This window comes from Ascidiella aspersa, chromosome 5, assembly GCF_963924565.1.
Source record: "Ascidiella aspersa chromosome 5, kaAscAspe10.2, whole genome shotgun sequence".
NCBI classification, from domain to species: domain Eukaryota; kingdom Metazoa; phylum Chordata; class Ascidiacea; order Phlebobranchia; family Ascidiidae; genus Ascidiella; species Ascidiella aspersa.
Genome location: NC_139451.1, coordinates 19,706,087 through 19,725,497, shown reverse-complemented (window position 1 = coordinate 19,725,497; position 19,411 = coordinate 19,706,087). Strand labels below are relative to the sequence as shown.

The window sequence follows — 19,411 nt, the reverse complement described above, 5'->3', positions numbered from 1 at the left end:
AGATTAATTATTTTGCATTTAGATCGAAAATAATTTTAAAACAAGTTTGGATCAAATTTTTACTAAATCATCAACAAAATATAGTAAATCGACACAAACTTGTTTGCTGGCGTATATCCTCTCTTGCTTAATCGTAAAACATCGGTGCCACTTATCTCATTTTGGTTTTGTAATAGTTTGAGGAAATCGTAATTGCCTTGCTTTAGTTCCTCAAAATCTTTCGTCACACTTTCACATTACTCATCTCGATTTTCCTATAATCTGACAGATGCCTTAGATTTCTTGTAGTTAGAGTGGTGTTTGTAGCTCAATTCAATAACCATAGATGCAACAGGGCTACAAATTGCCCGTGAATTTGCGTGGGCGTGTATTCGACTATAATTAAGGCAGTGATAGACGCATCTCCGCAACCAGGCGTTTGTGTACACCCGGAAAATGCAGTATGTTAAATATTAATGTTGTTGTGTGAGATAGGAAAATATTCCAAATACGGATTTAGAAATAAGGACATAAATAGAAAAGGTTATTGTTAATGTGCATTGTTTGGTTTAAGTGCATCGTTTCATGCTGGGTTCTTATGTAACTGCCTTACTTGAATTCAGGCGTGAGTGAGTCCACGTTCCTTTGGTTTCGTAAAATGCTCAACGCGTTGAGTGTAAATCTAATTAACCTTTAGGAGTATTTGTTCTGCAGCCAACCCAGCTGTATTTGCAAATTTTCAAACAAAACGATTGCAGACTCTTTCCTTTGATGGTTACCTCGTAAGGTACAACAAAAGGTATTGAGCAATGTTTGTCGAATAATGCTTGTTATTGAGTAATTATTGTCCATACTGCCATAACATGTACTTAATAAGGGGTCGGACAGGAGTTATTTGTCATACAGTATAAAAATAGAGAAAAACGAAATCTGGAAATTTTGCAGAAAATCTATTTGCGAAAACCCAAAGAGTGCCGTTATAATGTATCCTTATTACTAAGAAAGCAAATATTTAGCTGTAAAACCTGGATCGCACCCAAGTTGTAACATGTTATCAAGCATCTAAAAACACCTGTGTCGAAAGGACGCAGCAGCGCAACAGGCAAAATGCTTCCAAGCGCGATTCTAATCATTTCCAATTCGCCCGCAAAACCGGGGTCACGTCACTTACATCGCCCGAAATCGTCTCCCTTTTCATTGTTTTAAGCTTGGAAGCGCGCTGAGCGTCGGCAGGCGGCCCTTTGAAGCGGGGGTGTCGGACCAGTCACCCTACTGTATGGACGCGTTCGTAACTCGAGCCTTAGGCGTCTTTATTCGGCCGAATGGCCAACACACGTTTAACAGCTTCTCGCGTTCGTCGTTCGACGCGCCCATTGTGTTTTCCAGCAACGCTTTGTGGCGCGATGTCCGCCACAACTGTAGCGCCGACGAAAGTACCTCACCTGCCTATGCCCCGCTATGAAGTCGTGTGTGTGTGTTGACGCCCGTGTAGTGACGGTTTCTGTTTACCTGTTCTGGTACCCATTGTCGCTCGAAAGCTGCCACGCCAGCACCACTCGTCATCTACGAAGGCTGGCCCGGTTTTGCGTTTTTTCCCGTCACAGCATTCCCTTTCTGACTTTTTTACTTGTTTGACGGCGCTGGACCATGCTGTATCGTGTTGTAACGTCGCGGTATATTTTATTTTAATAAGCCGCCTCATTCAATAAAGAATCCGCGATGTTGGGATTTTGCGTTTTTTCCTATAACAATAGAGTCTGTCCAACACGTTAGCCTTATTGTCAATCAAAAAAATGCTGAAAATAAACCAAAAATAAACACCCGTTTAACTGTATGAATGCCGGGTCAAATAGTCCTTTTTCAATTCTGGAACGGATGTCGTAAAATCAAACGTAAAAAATACAGGCGATTGGGTAATTTTCTATTCGTATTACCGAAATGTATAGTGTTGCACATATACATGCAAAAACTGAAGCGTTGTTGGGCCGTGATTGTTTTTAATGTGCTACGTTATAAAAATAGTTTTATTGTACTAAAAAAAACGTTTTTAATGGCATGGCCCCACGTTGCGTTGTTTGCGTGTATTTTTCCGTCGTCCCGAGCACTTCTTTTGAACTACATTGCTGAGAGATTTTACGACACCTAAAAACAATCTAATGCCGGCGAATCGTGAGGAAATGTTTCCGTTTTTCGCTGGTGTTTGCATTGCCCGTCGTTAAAACCGAACTAAACACACCCGCCCTATTTCTTTACGGTGGTTTACATTTACATTTACTTGATCAAACGCCATTTTATGCTGGTAGAATAATTACCTCGTTTGGAATTTTTTGTTTACCGTCAGACAATAAAGATACCGCACTACAAACAGCTGTATTGCCACTCTTATTTTTAGAGATAGACCGAAGTATCGGTTTACCGATAATATTGGCCGATATTTGGCCTCTACCGATATATCGGTATCGGTTAATGTAGGCCGATACTTTGGTCGATATTTTAGTACAAAAGTATGATATAATTGTTCCTGTTCAACAAACAACTTACCTATTTTTTTTTTTTTTAAATTGAGTTTTAGCACTACACCAAGTTTAGTTTAATAATTAATAAAGGTATATAATATAAAACGTTTCGGATTTTATTTTCAATTAAGGAATCTAGGTATATAGAAAAAATCGGTATCGGGTATCGGTTGACAAAATTGTAAAAAATCCGGTATCGGTATCGGACCAAAAAAGTGATATCGGTACATCTCTACTTTTTTTACACTTATGTAGGTACAAAGATATACCCTTTTATATAATTTGTTGCGCACAGCTCCTACGGGAAAGTATCTTCCTTATCACCCCAACGACAACGTAATTTCGTGTTTCCTCCATCCGTAAGAGATTCAAAAACCGTATCTCCTTTCGACCTTTATTAAACGCTTTTTCAATCGCTGTAGGGTCGTTCTGTCTGACGTAATAACTGATCATTTAACTTCGCTAATAGGTTTGATTCGTTTAACAGTGTCCCCGGTTGCGGCCTACAATCTCACGTCCAATGGCAAAATTACCGCCTTTCACGCACAATAACCTAATGACGTACAGTATAATGGTAACCGACCTGATTTTCCAGCGATCGCGAATTACTAGGGAGTGGTCGCATGGGTCTGTCCGACAAGTACGTATACGTTGCACGCCCAGTCGCCCTTCGGTTTATTGTCAAAGTCAATTTTCGCGCGGCCTGTCTCACCTGTATGCCTTCGTATCGTCACGTCCTGTAATTTTTTGGCAACTTGTTTAGGCTACCTACCCATTTAAGACTCGCCTTGATTTTTTGTCTAGCGTTGTGTGAAATAGTGTGTTGTGCTATCCTGAATGGATACAGGTGCTCGCATAAAAAGAAGTCGGCCCTTTAACATGCTGCTTCTCCGTCGGAAATTGAGTCTTCTTTTAAAGCAAGTTCAGGAAAAACGCACAAAAGCGTGATTGAGCCGCGCCTTGACACATCTAGATATTTAAGTGTCATCCGGTCTGCCATTGGTTCTGCGTTAACAAGGCAAATGTCTCTGATTTTGGTGCGTCCGATCTAACTCCATTACCCTGATCTTTTTTTCGCGTTAAAGCTCAGATAGCTTTATAAAGCAAGCATTGTACAGCCATTACACACAATATTGTACTTATTTTGTATAGTTGCCAGACTAAAACAAGCCGGAAAAAATTAATGTCATTTTGTTTCTCATATTGTTCAACCTTGCCTGGTTTGCAATCCTTTATGAATTCCGTTTTGGCAGCACAGCATGACATTATTTTTCTTTCCCGTGAAGTCGTAAAGAATCACTGCTACGTTGCCGCGTTGTCCGCAAACTATTGCTTAAAACTCTCCGTTTCATACCACTTCACTTGCCTGGAATTTTCGTAACGTATAATCTCTGGCTTTACATTAAATTACGCTGTCACCGGTAGCCCTCTGACGCATTTCTGGACCCGCGTCGCCTCTTGCGTTGTATAATCCTACGACATGACTTACGTTTAGTATGACAACCTTCGTAGAAAAGACGACTTTAATTATTCCGACAATTTGACGTGTTCCGCTCCCAGTGAATTTAAGGTTTATTTAAGCAGCTTATCGAATTAGCTGCCAGGTTGTACCTTTAGCTAAATATCTTCCCTTTGAATTGGGCTATTAAAAACTTCCATATCATGAATTTACCAAGATATGAACTGCTGTTTCTAATTGAAAGGGGTTGATGTCACCAAAGAATTCCTCAAAAACTTAAGCTATAGAGTTTATTTCATGATTGCAAATCAGCAGCGAGATGTTTGTAACATTTTCGCAGATTACTAACACTACTTTAGCTTCAGGAAGCATTTTTAACGTAAGTGGTCCAATATGAGAGTGTGATAGTTTAGCATTAAGGGCGTTGCGTTTTAAATGGGCGTTCTTGTTTTGCGTTCATTTTTTCCTACAAAATCTGATTTCCCTCTGGTTTCGACGAAATATTTTAATGAGGCCCGGGAGATAATCCGATTAACCATTCCGTTTTGTCAACTTGCTAACTTAAAGCATAGTCGTTTGGCATTTGTTTCGTCTGTTACTGCGACAAAGTTATAAGAACCATATTTGTCAAAGCTTTGGTGAATAGACGCCTTTAGAAAATTAAAACGGATTGCGAGAAACTCGATTAAAACCCTTTAAAAGTGACGAGATTAACATTCATCGCCCAGCGTTCGTTGTAAGCCTGTCCTTGTTTGCAACAATTCGATCCGGCCAGGCACGCGTCAAAACAGCATCGATGGATTATCGTATTAACTTCGACAGACACTTCTATAGTTGCAAATTCAAACTTCCGAACCGGTAATATACCTGCGTCGTTTTAATCCACTTTGACCAACGATATGATAAGACAGCATTTGCGTAAATAACGGTCGAAAAAGTTTTATCCTTAATAGCGGTTAAACTCTAAATTAATGCCCTATTCCTTATTTGTGTGTCGATATCAGCGATATCAGTCTCAAAATATTCATGTTTTTGTGTCACATAAACCGCTGCATTGCCCGATCAGCTGTGCTTACTGGAAGAGGATTTTCTGCCTGAATGCATGTTAAACTCGGGCGAGCGCATTAGCGAAGTCGTTTAAGGCGCTCATGCATAGCGCAGCCCAAGTCCAAATCGTTTAATTAGTAATTTACTGGTGAAAATAAACTTAAAACCGGCATTTGTTGCATATTTTTGCTGTATACCGAACAAGCACATTACCTTCCTACCAGAAAGATTAACTGACGTGTTGTCCAGCGGTGTTCGATTTATTCTTATTTAACTTTATTTTTTTAGAGATATTTAAATAAATTATGGCACGCATTTTGTGAGTGTTATAAATGTCGTCTGCCTGAATGAATGTTCAATTGCCTATTCCTTACTTTAAATTAAATAGTATGCCAACTTGAACGCGTTTTGAGCTTTCATTGTAAAAAAACTAAAAACTAAAAAATCGAAAGAAAATCTTGGAGAAGTGGCGTTGCTCTAACCCTCGCGACACTTGTGTCGCCTTAGGTTGCGTTGTACTGCAATGCGACACCGTATAAGCGGGTGCCGTGTTTGCCAGCGAGCCGCGTTAAACTGCTCGGCAAATGAAGCGTCGGATTGAAATAAAGCCGTTTTTTTCGACCGCGTAACTATTCCTGTCGTGATGGCGTAATGCTTTGGTTAAGGTATTTTTTGCACGCAAACACTACGCGTTTATGTTGGCTGTTGGTGTAGTTTTGTTTCGGCCGCATGTGTTTGTAGTTTTTCTGCAGGACAAATCTTCATAAAATAATTATTTGCTATTTAATCTTTGTTTCAGTTTCGTTATTGTATTTATTTCTTGTGTCAAACGCGACACCGGTTTTTCACATAAGTGCAGCTTTTAGTGTTGTTCTTATTATTTTTAACAAATAACTTTTCTATCGTACCTCAAAACACTTCACAAAATGATACCCTTCATTTATAACTTTTCCGCCAGAACTAAAGAATTTCATCGCATCTGGGACATTTTGCCTTTGCTTGATCATTAACCTTTATAGTCATTTGCTGTATCTAGTCCATTGCCCTCCCTAATTTACAACTTAAAGCATAGTTCGAAGGCACGCGCCGGCTTTATTTTTGTCCTTTACCGCATCGTTCGGTGCAGCGCCGTCAGACTCCAACAACAACGAAAAAGGAAATTCCAGCCTTTCACGCTCGTTGCAAATGCGAGCAACTGTTTCGTTTACTGCGGAAAGTTAACGCCTAGCGGCACGTTCGCCCGCCGCTTCGGCTGCGCGCCCTTGAATAGGCCACGTCTGTTTTGTCTGACGAATTCCTTCTAACGGTCGTCGTGGGTCGATTAACGCAGAGCCGCCAATAATTATGTTGCCTTTTCCGAAAAGAGCCAACGATTTATCGTTCCGACCAAGTCTTCTGCTTTTCGTCGCGTGCCCTACTTTTTTATCTGGATTGGATCAGGATATCGTTTACTGTCTCACATTAAGGGTTGGATACGCGTTGTTCTCTTCATGTACTATTTTAAGTATAAACGGTTGTGGTTGCGACCAGGGGTTTCGTACGACGACTTCTTACGCTTAAAATTTCACACGAAAACATTTCATGGGGAATGTGAGAAATTGTTAAAATGTGCATTAGGTTTCAAAAGCGACAGATAACCCGAACTGCACAGTGCACACGTTTGAGATCTCGATTTCGGCTGGATTTGCACATTTTACAGCGTGTTGTAAAGTGCTGTTTTTTCTTTCAGACAGGCAACGTTAACCTTAGTTTAGAAATGTAAAAAAAAGAAAAAATAGATGAATAAAAGCAACAGAAATGTCGTCTCTTGTTTAATATTTGCCAGCAAACTGTATTTTGAAATATATAAAGCCGACGCGTAAGATGGTAGCGCCTGCAAACCTTTGCTGTGTAACACCCCACTGCCGTTGTTTGGTTGTCACGGCAACGCCAGTGACGTCAGTACCGCAAATAAGAGCGAAAGGGGCGACTGTTGTGCATTGGAAAGGCACTTCACTTTTCGGGCGAGCTCGTTCAATGCCAACCACCGTGACTGTCGACGGTACGGACCGTTCTAAACGCTTACAAGCCTTGGCGTTTTAGATGTTTTAATGGATTCGAAGCTGTGTGATAAAAATGGAAGAAAGCATAACTAAATCGGCTCCCTTTATTTTGACGTACCTTTTATAGTGTGAAATGCTTCTTTAAATGTGCGTAATTTGATCTAGTATTTCGCCGGGTGTGCTGGACATTAATGCAAAAGCTGCTTTCTGCGGTGAAAATGTCTTCATGACAATAAGTCAATTTTATAATTGTGGTTGTAATGAAACTCATTTGTGCGATAAAACCGCTTGGTTTTAAAAGATATACTGTTTTTTTTGACGGATGTTGCTACAAAGTAATTGGTTAATTCACATTTGCTGCTGCTGCTTGTTTCCATTACTGTTGTGGATTGGGTTTGTTTTTGTTAACTTTGCTTTACGCAGATCGCCCAAATCTGCGGCCTTTCTTGAAGTCTTAAACATTTCGCTAAGTTGAGTAATCGGAATTTCAACGAAACGCGAAGGATTCCGCTCTAGGCCGATCCCTCAATTATCGAAATATGTGTTGTTTTAACGCCTTTTTTTACTGAGAGAATCAAAGAGGCCGCTAGTTGATTTCGTGAAAACGGCAACACTGTATAATATAGAGCTGTGTCGCTCGCCGCCAACGGCGTTGACCGGATCGCAGCTAATAGCGACGGTCAAACAATCACACAGCTCCACTAGAGCCGACACTTGATTCCCGTTTTGAGTGTCTCTACTGCCAGCGGCCAACACTGGCGGCTCGAGGCCGATCAAGTGTGCCTCCGCGAGCGAACGAGCGACACCTGGGCGATGACGTCATCAACTATACTGATGGTCGAGCGAAAATACGCTCATAACTTCATCTCTCGGCTGCTGTTTAGCCGCGCGCCGCTCTCGGGCTAATTATGCCTTTTTTGCGCGCAATCGACCGTGAAAAAACTTGCGCTGTTGATGCTTTCGGAACTTTTAAGTTCGGAAAAGCGTACGGTTGTTTCATCTTTTTAATTCCAGCTTTGCCCCTGCCTGCGTGTCTGTTGCGCAACGCGGCAAAGCTACCACAAGCTTATTTTGCAATGGCAGTCTGATTTTTTACGTGTTTCTATTTTAATTATTAAACTAGATCGCTAAGTCGTAGACAAGTTAGTAAAAAAAGGTTGAGTAAACTTAAAAACAAAGAACTATAACTATAACTATGAATGCCTGCGAATTATAACGATATGTCGCACATTTTCACATTTTTGTTGTGTTTTATGAAACTACATTTAAAGTTGTATGGAACCCAAAATCTATTTGTCTTTACAAATAATTATGCGGCATTGGGTTTCTGATGTCGTGTAGGCAATTTAGTTTTCATTTTTTTAGTTAGGGCGTTTCCTGCTAATGCATTGCTATTTTTAAAACTGAAAAGCCGGTTTAGGAAACTTTCGGGAGTCCTGGCTTTAAGTCCTAAAAGTTTGGTGGCTTTGTACGACGCTATTTGCACTATGGGAATTTTCGTGACCTGTTAAGGTTTCGAGTGCTATTGGTGGACCACCTAACCATAACCAACTCACCTCTTTCTAAGCCAACGTTTTCGCAAAATCCGGGGTTCAGCGTGCTCGTTTCCCAGCAGGAACGCTGCAGCTCGTAAAACTGTCACCGGAAGGCGAAGAGCCGCGGCGCTGTTTGTGAAAAGAACGCGCGGAAAAATCCGACAAGGCCGCGCGTTTCGCCGCGAAAGTCACGTCCGAAATGCTGCCGGGCGAATGTCACCCAAAAGTCACTCGGCGCCCGCCTTTTCGGTCAATAAGCGGCTTAGATAAATAGCAGAACCGGAATAAAAATGCGCCCGCCCTCCTTTGTTTCACTGCGTTCGCCTGGACTGTGGTCGATGATTTGGACAAGGCGACGAAAGACTTAAAAAGCCACCGCGATTTTTTCGAACGTAAACAAGTCTAATGCTGCTTAGATTAAAGTTCTATTTCGGTTTTGGCTAAGCGGTTTAACAGTAGTTATGCGTTTTTGTATGCAGCTACTGGATTACTGCCAATCAACGATTTGGTATCCAAATTCCGTTTGTTGGTACAGTTTTATTTACTTAAGAGTCGCAAGACTTGCCTTAACGTTGTCACCGCCCCGTTCAGCAGTAATAATGAACTTTGTTGACATTCATGCAATGGTAAACTGTCTTTGGTTTAAGGCAGGACCCTAAGCATACAAAAATGACTTGTCGTTCGTTGAATATCGATAATTTTTAACTCTATTTTTGAAGGTTAAGAGGGCGCAGTGAATTTTGAAACGCAATGAAAAGCATTTTGACTTTTATTTTTCAAACGGGTTTTCTTGCCAAATTACGGTTTTCCTTGGCTTTAGCTATATATTTTACCGCGTTTTGCCATGTTTACGACCATTATAGTCGACTTTTTGTATTGCGAACCGAAACCATACCTAGCAACGCTGTTTTTTTCGTGGTAAACAAATTCAGCGCATCAAATCGATATGAAACGCCCACAAAAAACGGAATACATCGCTTATTCCAAGGACAAACGGCTTTGTCAAACGTTCGATAAGACATCTGTATGCAACAGGTTAGACGCTCGAACGCGCTGATTTTATCGCTTTTGATAGCGCTGGTGCGAGGTGACGCAATGTATGACGTCACAACACCTGGGATTGTTTACCTGTCCTCGACATGCGGTACTTTTTTTGCGGAAGGACGTTGCATGACGCACGCACACCTGGTGTGTTTGCCAAATGATGTTCCTAATCCTCCTGATGTAGGCTACTGAAGTGGGCGTTGTTTGAAAATTCATTGAAAATTTGCCGATTTTTTTTACTGAAAATTCGCGAATGACGAATGTATCATCTGTGATTTGACCTTGCTTGCAATCACGTAGCAGATTTTTTCGGTAACTGTTTGTTAATTCACTTACGTGCGATTAAACGTCCTCGATTACAAGCTGTCGCAATTCAGAATTGTCGGATGTCTCCATGCCAGCGTTGGCTCTTAACCTTTAAAATGATGTTGCGTCAATATATCCCTGAGATATGAAATGCTGATTGGCTGTCAGTTTCCGCCACAGCAAATTTTTTGCGCCCACCCGACTGCATTAATATAAAGATGACCTTTATAGGATTAAAATACCACAACCGTTTGAATAAATTAAAGAAAACAATGAAAAACACTTCGGCGTCGGTAACCAAGCAACCGGCGAAAAATAACCCTGATAAAAAAGAAGCTCCAAATCTCAAGTCCTAAATCCTCCAAAGGTGTTCGTCAGCATTTCGGGAGTTAATAATTTCCAATCCCGCGGCGGCTTTCTCGTTTGACAGAAGCTTCCCTGGCCCTCAACAAACAAAACCCAAGTACCGAGTGAAGTGGGCCCTCTCGCGCGCACGAGTTATGGCTCATATCTGTATGCCCGTGATCGCGCCGATTTGTATATTGTCTGCGTGCGCTCGTCTATATTACCTTTGCTGCGCTCTCGCGTTCACCGAGTCCTTAGAATTGCCGTTTCCTCTGTGTGCGACTGTTTGTCCGTCGTTGAGACGTCCTTGGAACCGCATTTCTCCCTATACAGTGTGGTTCAAGGGGTGGACTCGGTTTTAGGCTAACCTAAAAAAGATTTGCCGGGTATTCGTTCGCTATCCGATACCCATTTTTGAAGTACCATAAGGTATCGCGATTCGATATTATGTCTAATGTTTAAATGCATTACATACTAAAAGCGTGCCAAGTATATAGCATGTCTTTGCTTCGGACTTAAAGTGTTAACATAGATGAAATACATGGAGTAGTATATCAGATCGTTACCTATATTATTTTGGGGGACCTTACTTACGTGTTTCAAGGTAAAAATTATAAAATTATTGTGTTTTATATTTTAAATTTTAGTCGAATTATCGACTTTTTATTATGTTGTACATCAAAAATTGTTTCAACATTTTTTATTTGAGTAATAGTGTTTTATTGACGAAGTTGCTTAGTTGACATTAGCCTTAATGTATTTTAATCATCGAGGCTACTTGGATTGTAAAGCTATTTAATCTCGGTAATCTACACCCACCTATGCGGCTTGTTTTGTCCTTTCATGACCGAATCAGCTATTGTTAATTTTGCAAATATTGTGCAAACTGCAACCGCAATACAGCAGCTAGAAGGATAAATTGCCACTCCTGTACAACCCCACCATTTGCTTTCCCAGTTAAGCACACGCACCCGCTGTTTATTTAAAGTAAGCTAATTATTTCACAGAAACGCGCTCTTTGTGTGGCATAGGTCGTGTATTTGCCTATCACCGTTTAACCAAAGGGTCGTTCCCACTTGTGTATACAACATGTTGCCGTACGGCCCCCCGCTGCCAAAACTTATACTTTCATGTTAATCCCTCACGCCGACCGTTTGCGTTCCCATACAATAGACCTTGGGCGAAGTATTTTGTCCTGCACTGTAAACCAATTTGGGTAAAACGCCTTTGGCGAATTTGGGTACAAGAGCACCATACATAAGTTATTTGAGTAAAATGTTTTGGTGCCCATTGTTTTTTACCCCCATTTGAGTTTCCCAAAATTATTTACCCAAATATAATGGGCAAAAATATGTTTACCGAAAATTGTTTGCGTAAAATAGTATTGGTTCTGTACCCAAGGCATTTAATGGGTTTTCTTACAATTTATTTCAAACTTAACTCACTCATTTTTCTTAAATCGTTAATTTTTGTATTTGTAAATAACTTTGAACAGCAAAAAAATAAACCGTTTTACCAAGCAGGTCTTTATCTATATAAAAACACCAAATTCTCGCCTCTTCCAATCTGAATTATGGCCGAAAAAAAGCAAAATTACATTAAATGGTGATTAAAGTGTTATGTTGTGGATAAGGTAATTAGCTTTGGCACACAGATATACACACCGAACTAATTTTAACAGCCCATGTATGAGAGTGGTCATGAAAATATAAAGTGTTTATTTTGCGATCCACCAACCAACATTCATTTGTTGCATCTATGGTCAATGGCAGGGTTTCCCAAACATTTTTGGACCACGGACCACTATTTATGAATCTGATATTTCGCGGACCGCAATACAAAGCAAAAAATAACACAAAAAAACTGACAGCATCAATGGGACGGATGCGATAGATTCTTTCTGCATAAATCATCAATTCGTTATTTGTGTTATTTGTGAAACGCAAACTGGTAGGTCAGAGTCCACAGAAAGTCTGGACCTGTGTTTTTTTATAATGGCCATAAGCATATATTATCACGTCATAGACGAGGAATACAAGAATTTTTAGTAGTTAACTTTTTGACTACAACGAAGGCGCATCAAGTAAAATTTACGATACTGGATAGCAAAAGCTTGTGAAATCATTATGTTGTGAACAACTGCAGCAATTATCTTTGAAAGGTTACGTACTGTACAACGTATATGTGTGACTTTTTAATTTCTTGTCATATCGCCATGGACCACCTGTGCAGTCGTCGCGGACCACAGTTTGGAAAACCCTGAGTCTATGGGATCCAGTGTTTCTCGATTCGTTCCACCTCCACCTGATGTTCGGGAATTTGGAAGATCGGTTTACACAACTGCATACTCGAACAGTTTAGCGTTTAATCAAACAGTTTCAGTTTTTGCAAAACTATACGCTTTGCGGTACAGCTGTATAGAACGATGGCAGTCAGGGTTTTATCTTTTCAAAAACATCTGCTAAAATGCTCTTTGCCTGCTTAATTTTTTTCGTTGAGAGTTTGTCAATAAATCTATATCATTTGATCCTGTGATATTCCATTGAAACATCAACCATTATTCTTTATTTGTATAGAGTTGCTGGCACCAGAACGTTGTCGGGATACAACTTATTTCAGTGGTCTTGCATGGTTTTATTGTAATTAGTCGGTTGTTTTAAGTTGGAAACTATTTTTTTCTTTGAGAAACTATTTTTTTCTTTTGTAACGATAACACGTCCATCAAATTAAAATAAATCCGTAAAAAAATATATAAGGGCATCAAAAGGTATGGGTTGAACTCAACTTTCAGGGTTAATTCTTGTATTAGTAAGTCAAAGCATCAAAATCCTTAGGTCGCCCCTCAGAATTTGTCTTTAACTTGCTCTGATTGATTTCCGGTATCTATCTCCATCTACAGATTTTTATATAGTTATCTATTGGACTCTTTTGAAGTCGGCCTGATGTGTTTGTGTACTCTCTTTTATAGGGTAAAAACAGTTAAAGAAAACGCCTTATAAAGTCGCGTCGTCGGTTGTAGAAATCTCAATCCGAAGGTTAATCCCCTCCAAAGCAGTTCGCTGGTTCACAAGCTTACGTCAAAGCAAGGGCTCAACGATTTTGTCGTTTAGGTTTCGCACAATGCGAGGAAAATCGGTCCTTCCGATTTCGATTGTTTCGTGCCCTCGCGTCCGATTGACAGCGCGAGGCGCCATTGTGACGTCACCGGAGAAGCGTTACGTCACAATGGCGCCCATTGATGGCGTGGACATGGTACATGTGCAGTGAATGCGACTGGGGGTCGGTCTGTTTATTGTCCCGCCTTCACAGGAAAGCGCCAGTGCTGATAATAAATAACCAGGACTTGCCATTGTCCCCTTTGACAGTATATTATTTTTATTTGAAGTCTGGGGTCTCTAAGCGCGCGGTTCCTGTGAAAAGTTTTTCATTATCGCTTTTATTTACCTTGGGGTACCCTTTAAAACCACTGTGTATTCGGAGGCGTTATAACTTGCCTTCCGCCTCGTATTTTACTTCACGTTCGTCCGGTTTCGTTGTGTTACTATAACAACCTATAAAAACAAAAATCCAATAGGATTTTTCAAATAGCGAAAACTCAGCGACGTCGATTGTCGGAGTTTCTTCTTGATTAGATTATTCCGTGTTAAGAATTGCAATCGTCCACAAAAGCTCGATTGAAACTTGAGAGAAAACACTACTGCTTCTTTTAGTGGTCGGTGATACCCTTTGTTTGTCAGTTTATTACGGACTACACAGTTATTCTAACGCAGCGCTTCTAAACCGTGGCCCACGCCTCCCAGAGGGGACGCTGAGCAGTCTCCAGGGGGCACAAGCATGCCTAATTTTACTTAAAACCCAGTTAAAGATATACATTACGACCATTTCAAATCAAGTTTTCAACTATTTCTGTTTAATTACAAAAGGCCCATTGAATTCTTCTGATCTAAATCCTTCGTAGGGTTGAATTTTGAGAAAGCCTTGAAATGTATATACCCAAGCAGCATTGATTATTTTTTAGAACCCCTGTTTATCGTAATGAAAAGCCTGGACTTTTGCTTTCGATTGTTTATCGAAATATTTTGCGAGCGGCCCAAATAAACAATGCAATCTCATCTCATTTTCACCCGTGTCGGTGGCGAGAGGGCAGCAGGTATTGTTACGTCACCACTACGCTCGATAAGCAGCCAATGGGTCATACGTCACAACGCCTTAAAGATTGTTTACCCAGTGGCATTCGGAGTAGGTGTGCGCGTGTGCCTTTGAGATATTATGTTTTCCGGGCCGAGGATTCAATTGAAATCAATCAATAACGCGCTGACACTCGATTATGTTCCATCCCAACACCAGCTTGTTGTTATAGCGTGGATTATTAAAAAGTGCTTCATTTTGTACTTTTTGGTTCACGGGCCGTGTGCCTGGAAGCCAACCGAAACGCATTATTATACGCACCCATGTTTTATATGCTATCTCCTAACAAGAGCTTCGGATTCCGAACATTAAAAAATTCCAGTTTATTGTACAATTTTTTTACTCACAAGCGGCGTAAAAGTTACGTTCGATGTCAGAGACTTTATAGGGAAAACTAAAATTTCCCATCTGAAAAAAAAATATAACAGCCGTGTTCTTGGTTATTTGTCGTCTTATCGCACAGACCCTGTTGAATTTTCGAAAGTCTCAGTCGTTTTACTTTCCCTGCTTCATTTACCCCTTACTTTTTCTTTCGCAGATCCGCACATCAAAGTACGAGGCTTGCCTGCGGACGTGGCCAGGGCCAAGGAACTGACCATGATGGTCCTGGACACCAAATGCACCCGGGTCACCCTTAAAATGGACGTTTCGCACACCGAGCACTCGCACGTAATCGGCAAAGGTAGGCGGACACAGATTTACATTTTCTTCGAAAAATTCTGGTAAAAGTATTAAATAAATCAAAAAATATATATATAGTTTTTATCTAAAGACATGTTACTTTTTTGTAGATAAAATAGCAAACTCTTTTCGTTCTCATTACGTATCGGATAAACTACGCTTCGGGAATCCAAAGATCCGTTACTTTGTCTAAAAGACTAACATTAACTATTTTTGATAATCTATAGCAAGAATTGTTTGTATTCATCGAAAAAAAAAAGTTTTTTGTGATAATTGTATGACCAAATATTTTTTTATCTAATTGCGTATTGTATCATGATACCAAGCATCGGGCATAATTAGCATTCTCCCCTGATATTTCTTTAAACTTAGTATTTTACGTTATTTGGGATTAATCATGTGGTCTGGAATTACACTTTGGTCAATGATTATCATGATTTGGACGAATTAATACTAATTTTTGCCTCTTCTCGTAAATTGTCGTTCACTAATTACTTTCGCTATCTTATAGTCAGTGCTACCATTCCAAAACGTTTATAATAGCTGTAAACAGAACTAGGCTATTTAGATCAGCCTTGACGGTTTAAAAAAGTTATTCTCTTCCGCTAAAGCGCTGTACCTGACATTGCACACTTGTCACATCTTGGTTTCGTTACTCTTAAGCCTAATTAGGCATGTTACTGACAAATAATAATATCGAAAATGTCTTATTCTAATTTTCGAAAAAAACAGTTGATATTTTTTTCTTTACCAGAATGAGTAACAATACTAAGCGTCAAATTTATAAACATACGCTCTGCATTATTAGTTCATGTCACAATTTAAAGAAAACAGGTGAAACTTATTGTAAACATCAATGTGGTAAACTTCCGTTTATATTTTGTCAAGGTGGAAACAACATAAAGCGCGTAATGGAGGACACCGGATGCCACATTCACTTTCCCGATTCGAATCGCAACGGCACGGCAGAAAAAAGCAATCAGGTTTTTTGAAATGTTTATTCGTGGTGTGGAATAAGTTAGGCCCCCTAAAAATTACTTTGGCTTTGCGTGGACCACGGTCGGCATGGAAATTCTAGACATGACGTCATAAATTGGCGCCATAAAACAAGAAGTCTTAAGGAAACATGCTGTGTATGGTCCAACAATGTGAAACAGAGTCCTAACACATTTAATAAGGCTCCAAAGCGTTTTTTCTTCAATTAAACTTTTAATTTATATTTAAAACTATATACACAAGATTTTAATTAGACTTTCATGGACCTCACAAAAGCAGTCCACGTACCCCCAAGGGGTTCACGGACCCCACTTTAAGAACCCCTGACATAGCGGCACTCAATTCCCGCTTAAATATATCGAGGGCGACCGATTAAACTGTCGTAACCAAGATGTGCGCAAATTCGCCGAAGGCTTCAGGCTGGCTTGTTTTCGACACAGGCGACACATTTAATGAACTCGTGTCCCATTTTGTCTTAGTTTAAAAACAGAGGCGTCTCGCCCGTAACAGCCAAGGCATCATTTGCTTACAATCCCGAGCGTGATTTAATGTCTGATAAGCCCGCGGCGCTGGCGAGAGTGTCTTGTTATCAGCAAAACTTAAGGCGACATTATTGCAGTCAAAATTAGATTTATTTAAGTAAAAGTCAGTCGACGGTTGGTAAAAACATCTGTTGGATAAAGCTTTATACAAAATCTTTTAACGTTACTCTTCAACCCTTTCGACCTTTTTTAATTCGCGTATCCCTTAAACCGCATTCAAAACTCAATTGCCCTCTTAAGAAAATAGAACCTGTAAAATACGTACATAACTTCCTAAAAATCGCAATATTTTAGCCGCTATATTATTAAAAAATTATTAGCTACTTTGCTGAATGATATTGTGATGAAAACAATTATGCAGTCGTAGTAAGTAACAGAGAGGACGCAGTTTTATCTCGTTGAAAAAAAACTACCTACATTGTTTAGATTTTGAAGTTGACTTTACGCGATACATCAATATATTTGACCCCCAACTAAAATGTGATTTATGGTGAAAATATAATTTTTCCCCTTTGCAACTTGAAAATTCCCTAAGGTGGGAATTCTTCCCGGTTGAGGATATCTGCTTTAACCGAATGGGTTCCGGAGCGACGTTTTTGATTTTAAAAGCAATATATGTCTGTCCTGTTTTGTTCAGTGAGTCATAAAAAAAAACTTTTGGATTTCTATGTCGAGTCATAAAATACATTTCAACACTGACATTAAAGGCTTCACATTTAAAAATGTTTTTTGGGGGGAAATTTCGTACTAAAAAATCAGCCTGTGCTGATCTTTCGGAACGTACCGCTTAGTTTTTATTTTTTTGCAGGTATCTATCGCTGGTCAGCCGTCAGGAGTCGAAAGCGCCCGAGCCAAGATCAGGGTAAGTGCTGTGGCTCTCAACATTTTGTATTTTACGTCAAAGTAGGTCGTTTTGGGCCCCAAGACGTTGGCCTTCTTAAAACAACTTTTGTTAGCAATCCCAAGTAAATTGCAACCGAACAAGCTATGACAACTGTTTCAAGCAATTCTTACAGCGATGCAAATGTTTCTAGTCCCTGTAGGTTTCCGTTAAACACAACATTACACGCATTTTTAAGCGATTTCAAGGTAATTTTAATGCGATTGATTTATTGGTGATACTATAACGACACGAATTTACTACACAATTAACCCTACCACCGAATCTTTATATAATAGAGTTGTAAGTGATATGAAGCAATCCTTATGTAGTGATGACGCAGAACACATCTACCCCAACGGTATCAGTCATTCAAGCGATTTCGTAAATTCTACATAACCTATAACGTTGGTAACATTCCTATAATTTTATACCACTTTATCGTTCAGGAGCTTCTACCCATCGTCGTGACCTTTGACCTTGCCATGTCGGGGGCCGTCCCCGACCCCAACTCGTCACCCATCCAGCACCTGGTGCAGCTCTACAACGTCAGCGTCCAGTTCAAGCAGAGAGCTAAGGTCTACTGCACGACAACCTGCACAGTTCGCGGTTCAAACGACAACGTCTCTGGCCTCGTGGTTAGTCTTTGTTCCTTTTTTGGCTTTTTTGTCTAGTTTAGGGTTTCTCAATCGGGGCTCTCACCCCCTTCCTTGGGTCCCACAGATTTTATGGGATCACGAGCAAAGTACTTGGCAGCTTTGCCGTTCTTTACATTTACTATCTTTCGTTCGACTATAGAAACAAACCTAGGCACTTGCGTTCAATATCAGGTGATTCACGACTATTTAAAGCCTTTGGAAGGGCCCGTGAAATGTTGAGAAACACGAGTTTATAGCCTTTTATCTTACTTTTCGGATTTCTCTCAAGGTCTTTTTATTTGTCTTTTTCGTTTTTGCGACAGTTAAAATCCTGTCTCTTCTCACTTAACCTTTGTAAGCTCTTTAAAATCAGTAGATATAAATGGTGATCATATACTTTATAAAGTTAAGGTTTATTTTTCATTTTTATTTATATGTTTCATGCAATTTTTATCTTCGTGTTCCATTTTAGGAGGGTACTATCAAGTTGATGCAGCATCTGACCGGCGGAGCCGTGGTAAGTTGCTTATTTTTTGTTGTGGCACAAACTTAAATCACTAATATTGGACAGCAGTACGATTGCGGATAGAATTGCGCAACAAGTCTAAGAGATCTATCTCGTCTCTGACCTGGAAATTCACCTGTCGCATTTCAAAAAGAAGAAATTCTTTCGAATTTAGATAAAGTAATGACGCCATTTCTTTATATGGCGAAATGCATATTTGCATTAAAATTTTTAAACCTTGTTGACTGATTTTTGTTCAAAGCGGTGTGCTTCTTGAGCTATTATAAAATTTTAGAAATTATATCGTCGGCATTATGTGTTTTGTTGGAGGGCAAGATTCTGTTGTAGAAACACATACTAAGCGTTATATCACTTAAATACATTTTACCTATATAACTTAATAGTTAATTTTTTATGTCAATGGCTGGGACTGGGATTTGACTCTGTTATAAACCGTTAAATTGGTTAAAAACAACTCGAATGTGGGCAAGATTATGCTGAAATGGTTTTTCAGTTAAAAAATCACACCAACACTTCTGAAAACTGTTCACGAAACTCACTCTAATCCCTCCAACCCCCGATTTTCAGGTTCAGGTGGTGTCGCAGATGGAGGTGGCGCCGCAGCAGCATTCCTACATGCTCGGTCGCAACGCGTCCAACGTGAAGCACATCATGCATCGTACTGGAGCGCAGGTGAGGGCTCGTCAC

The 19,411-nt window shown here is 40.0% G+C and overlaps 1 protein-coding gene across 1 annotated transcript in view; it reads left to right on the top strand.

The window, feature by feature from the left end:
* LOC146145266 (protein bicaudal C homolog 1-like) overlaps nt 1-19,411 on the top strand; it is a 48,116-nt gene that overhangs the window by 5,984 nt on the left and 22,721 nt on the right. The window contains exons 4-9 of the mRNA XM_083390786.1: nt 15,000-15,143; nt 16,031-16,125; nt 17,489-17,542; nt 18,010-18,198; nt 18,671-18,715; nt 19,292-19,396. Of these exons, the coding sequence (XP_083246912.1) occupies nt 15,000-15,143; nt 16,031-16,125; nt 17,489-17,542; nt 18,010-18,198; nt 18,671-18,715; nt 19,292-19,396 (632 nt within the window). The remainder of the gene's footprint in view (nt 1-14,999; nt 15,144-16,030; nt 16,126-17,488; nt 17,543-18,009; nt 18,199-18,670; nt 18,716-19,291; nt 19,397-19,411) is intronic.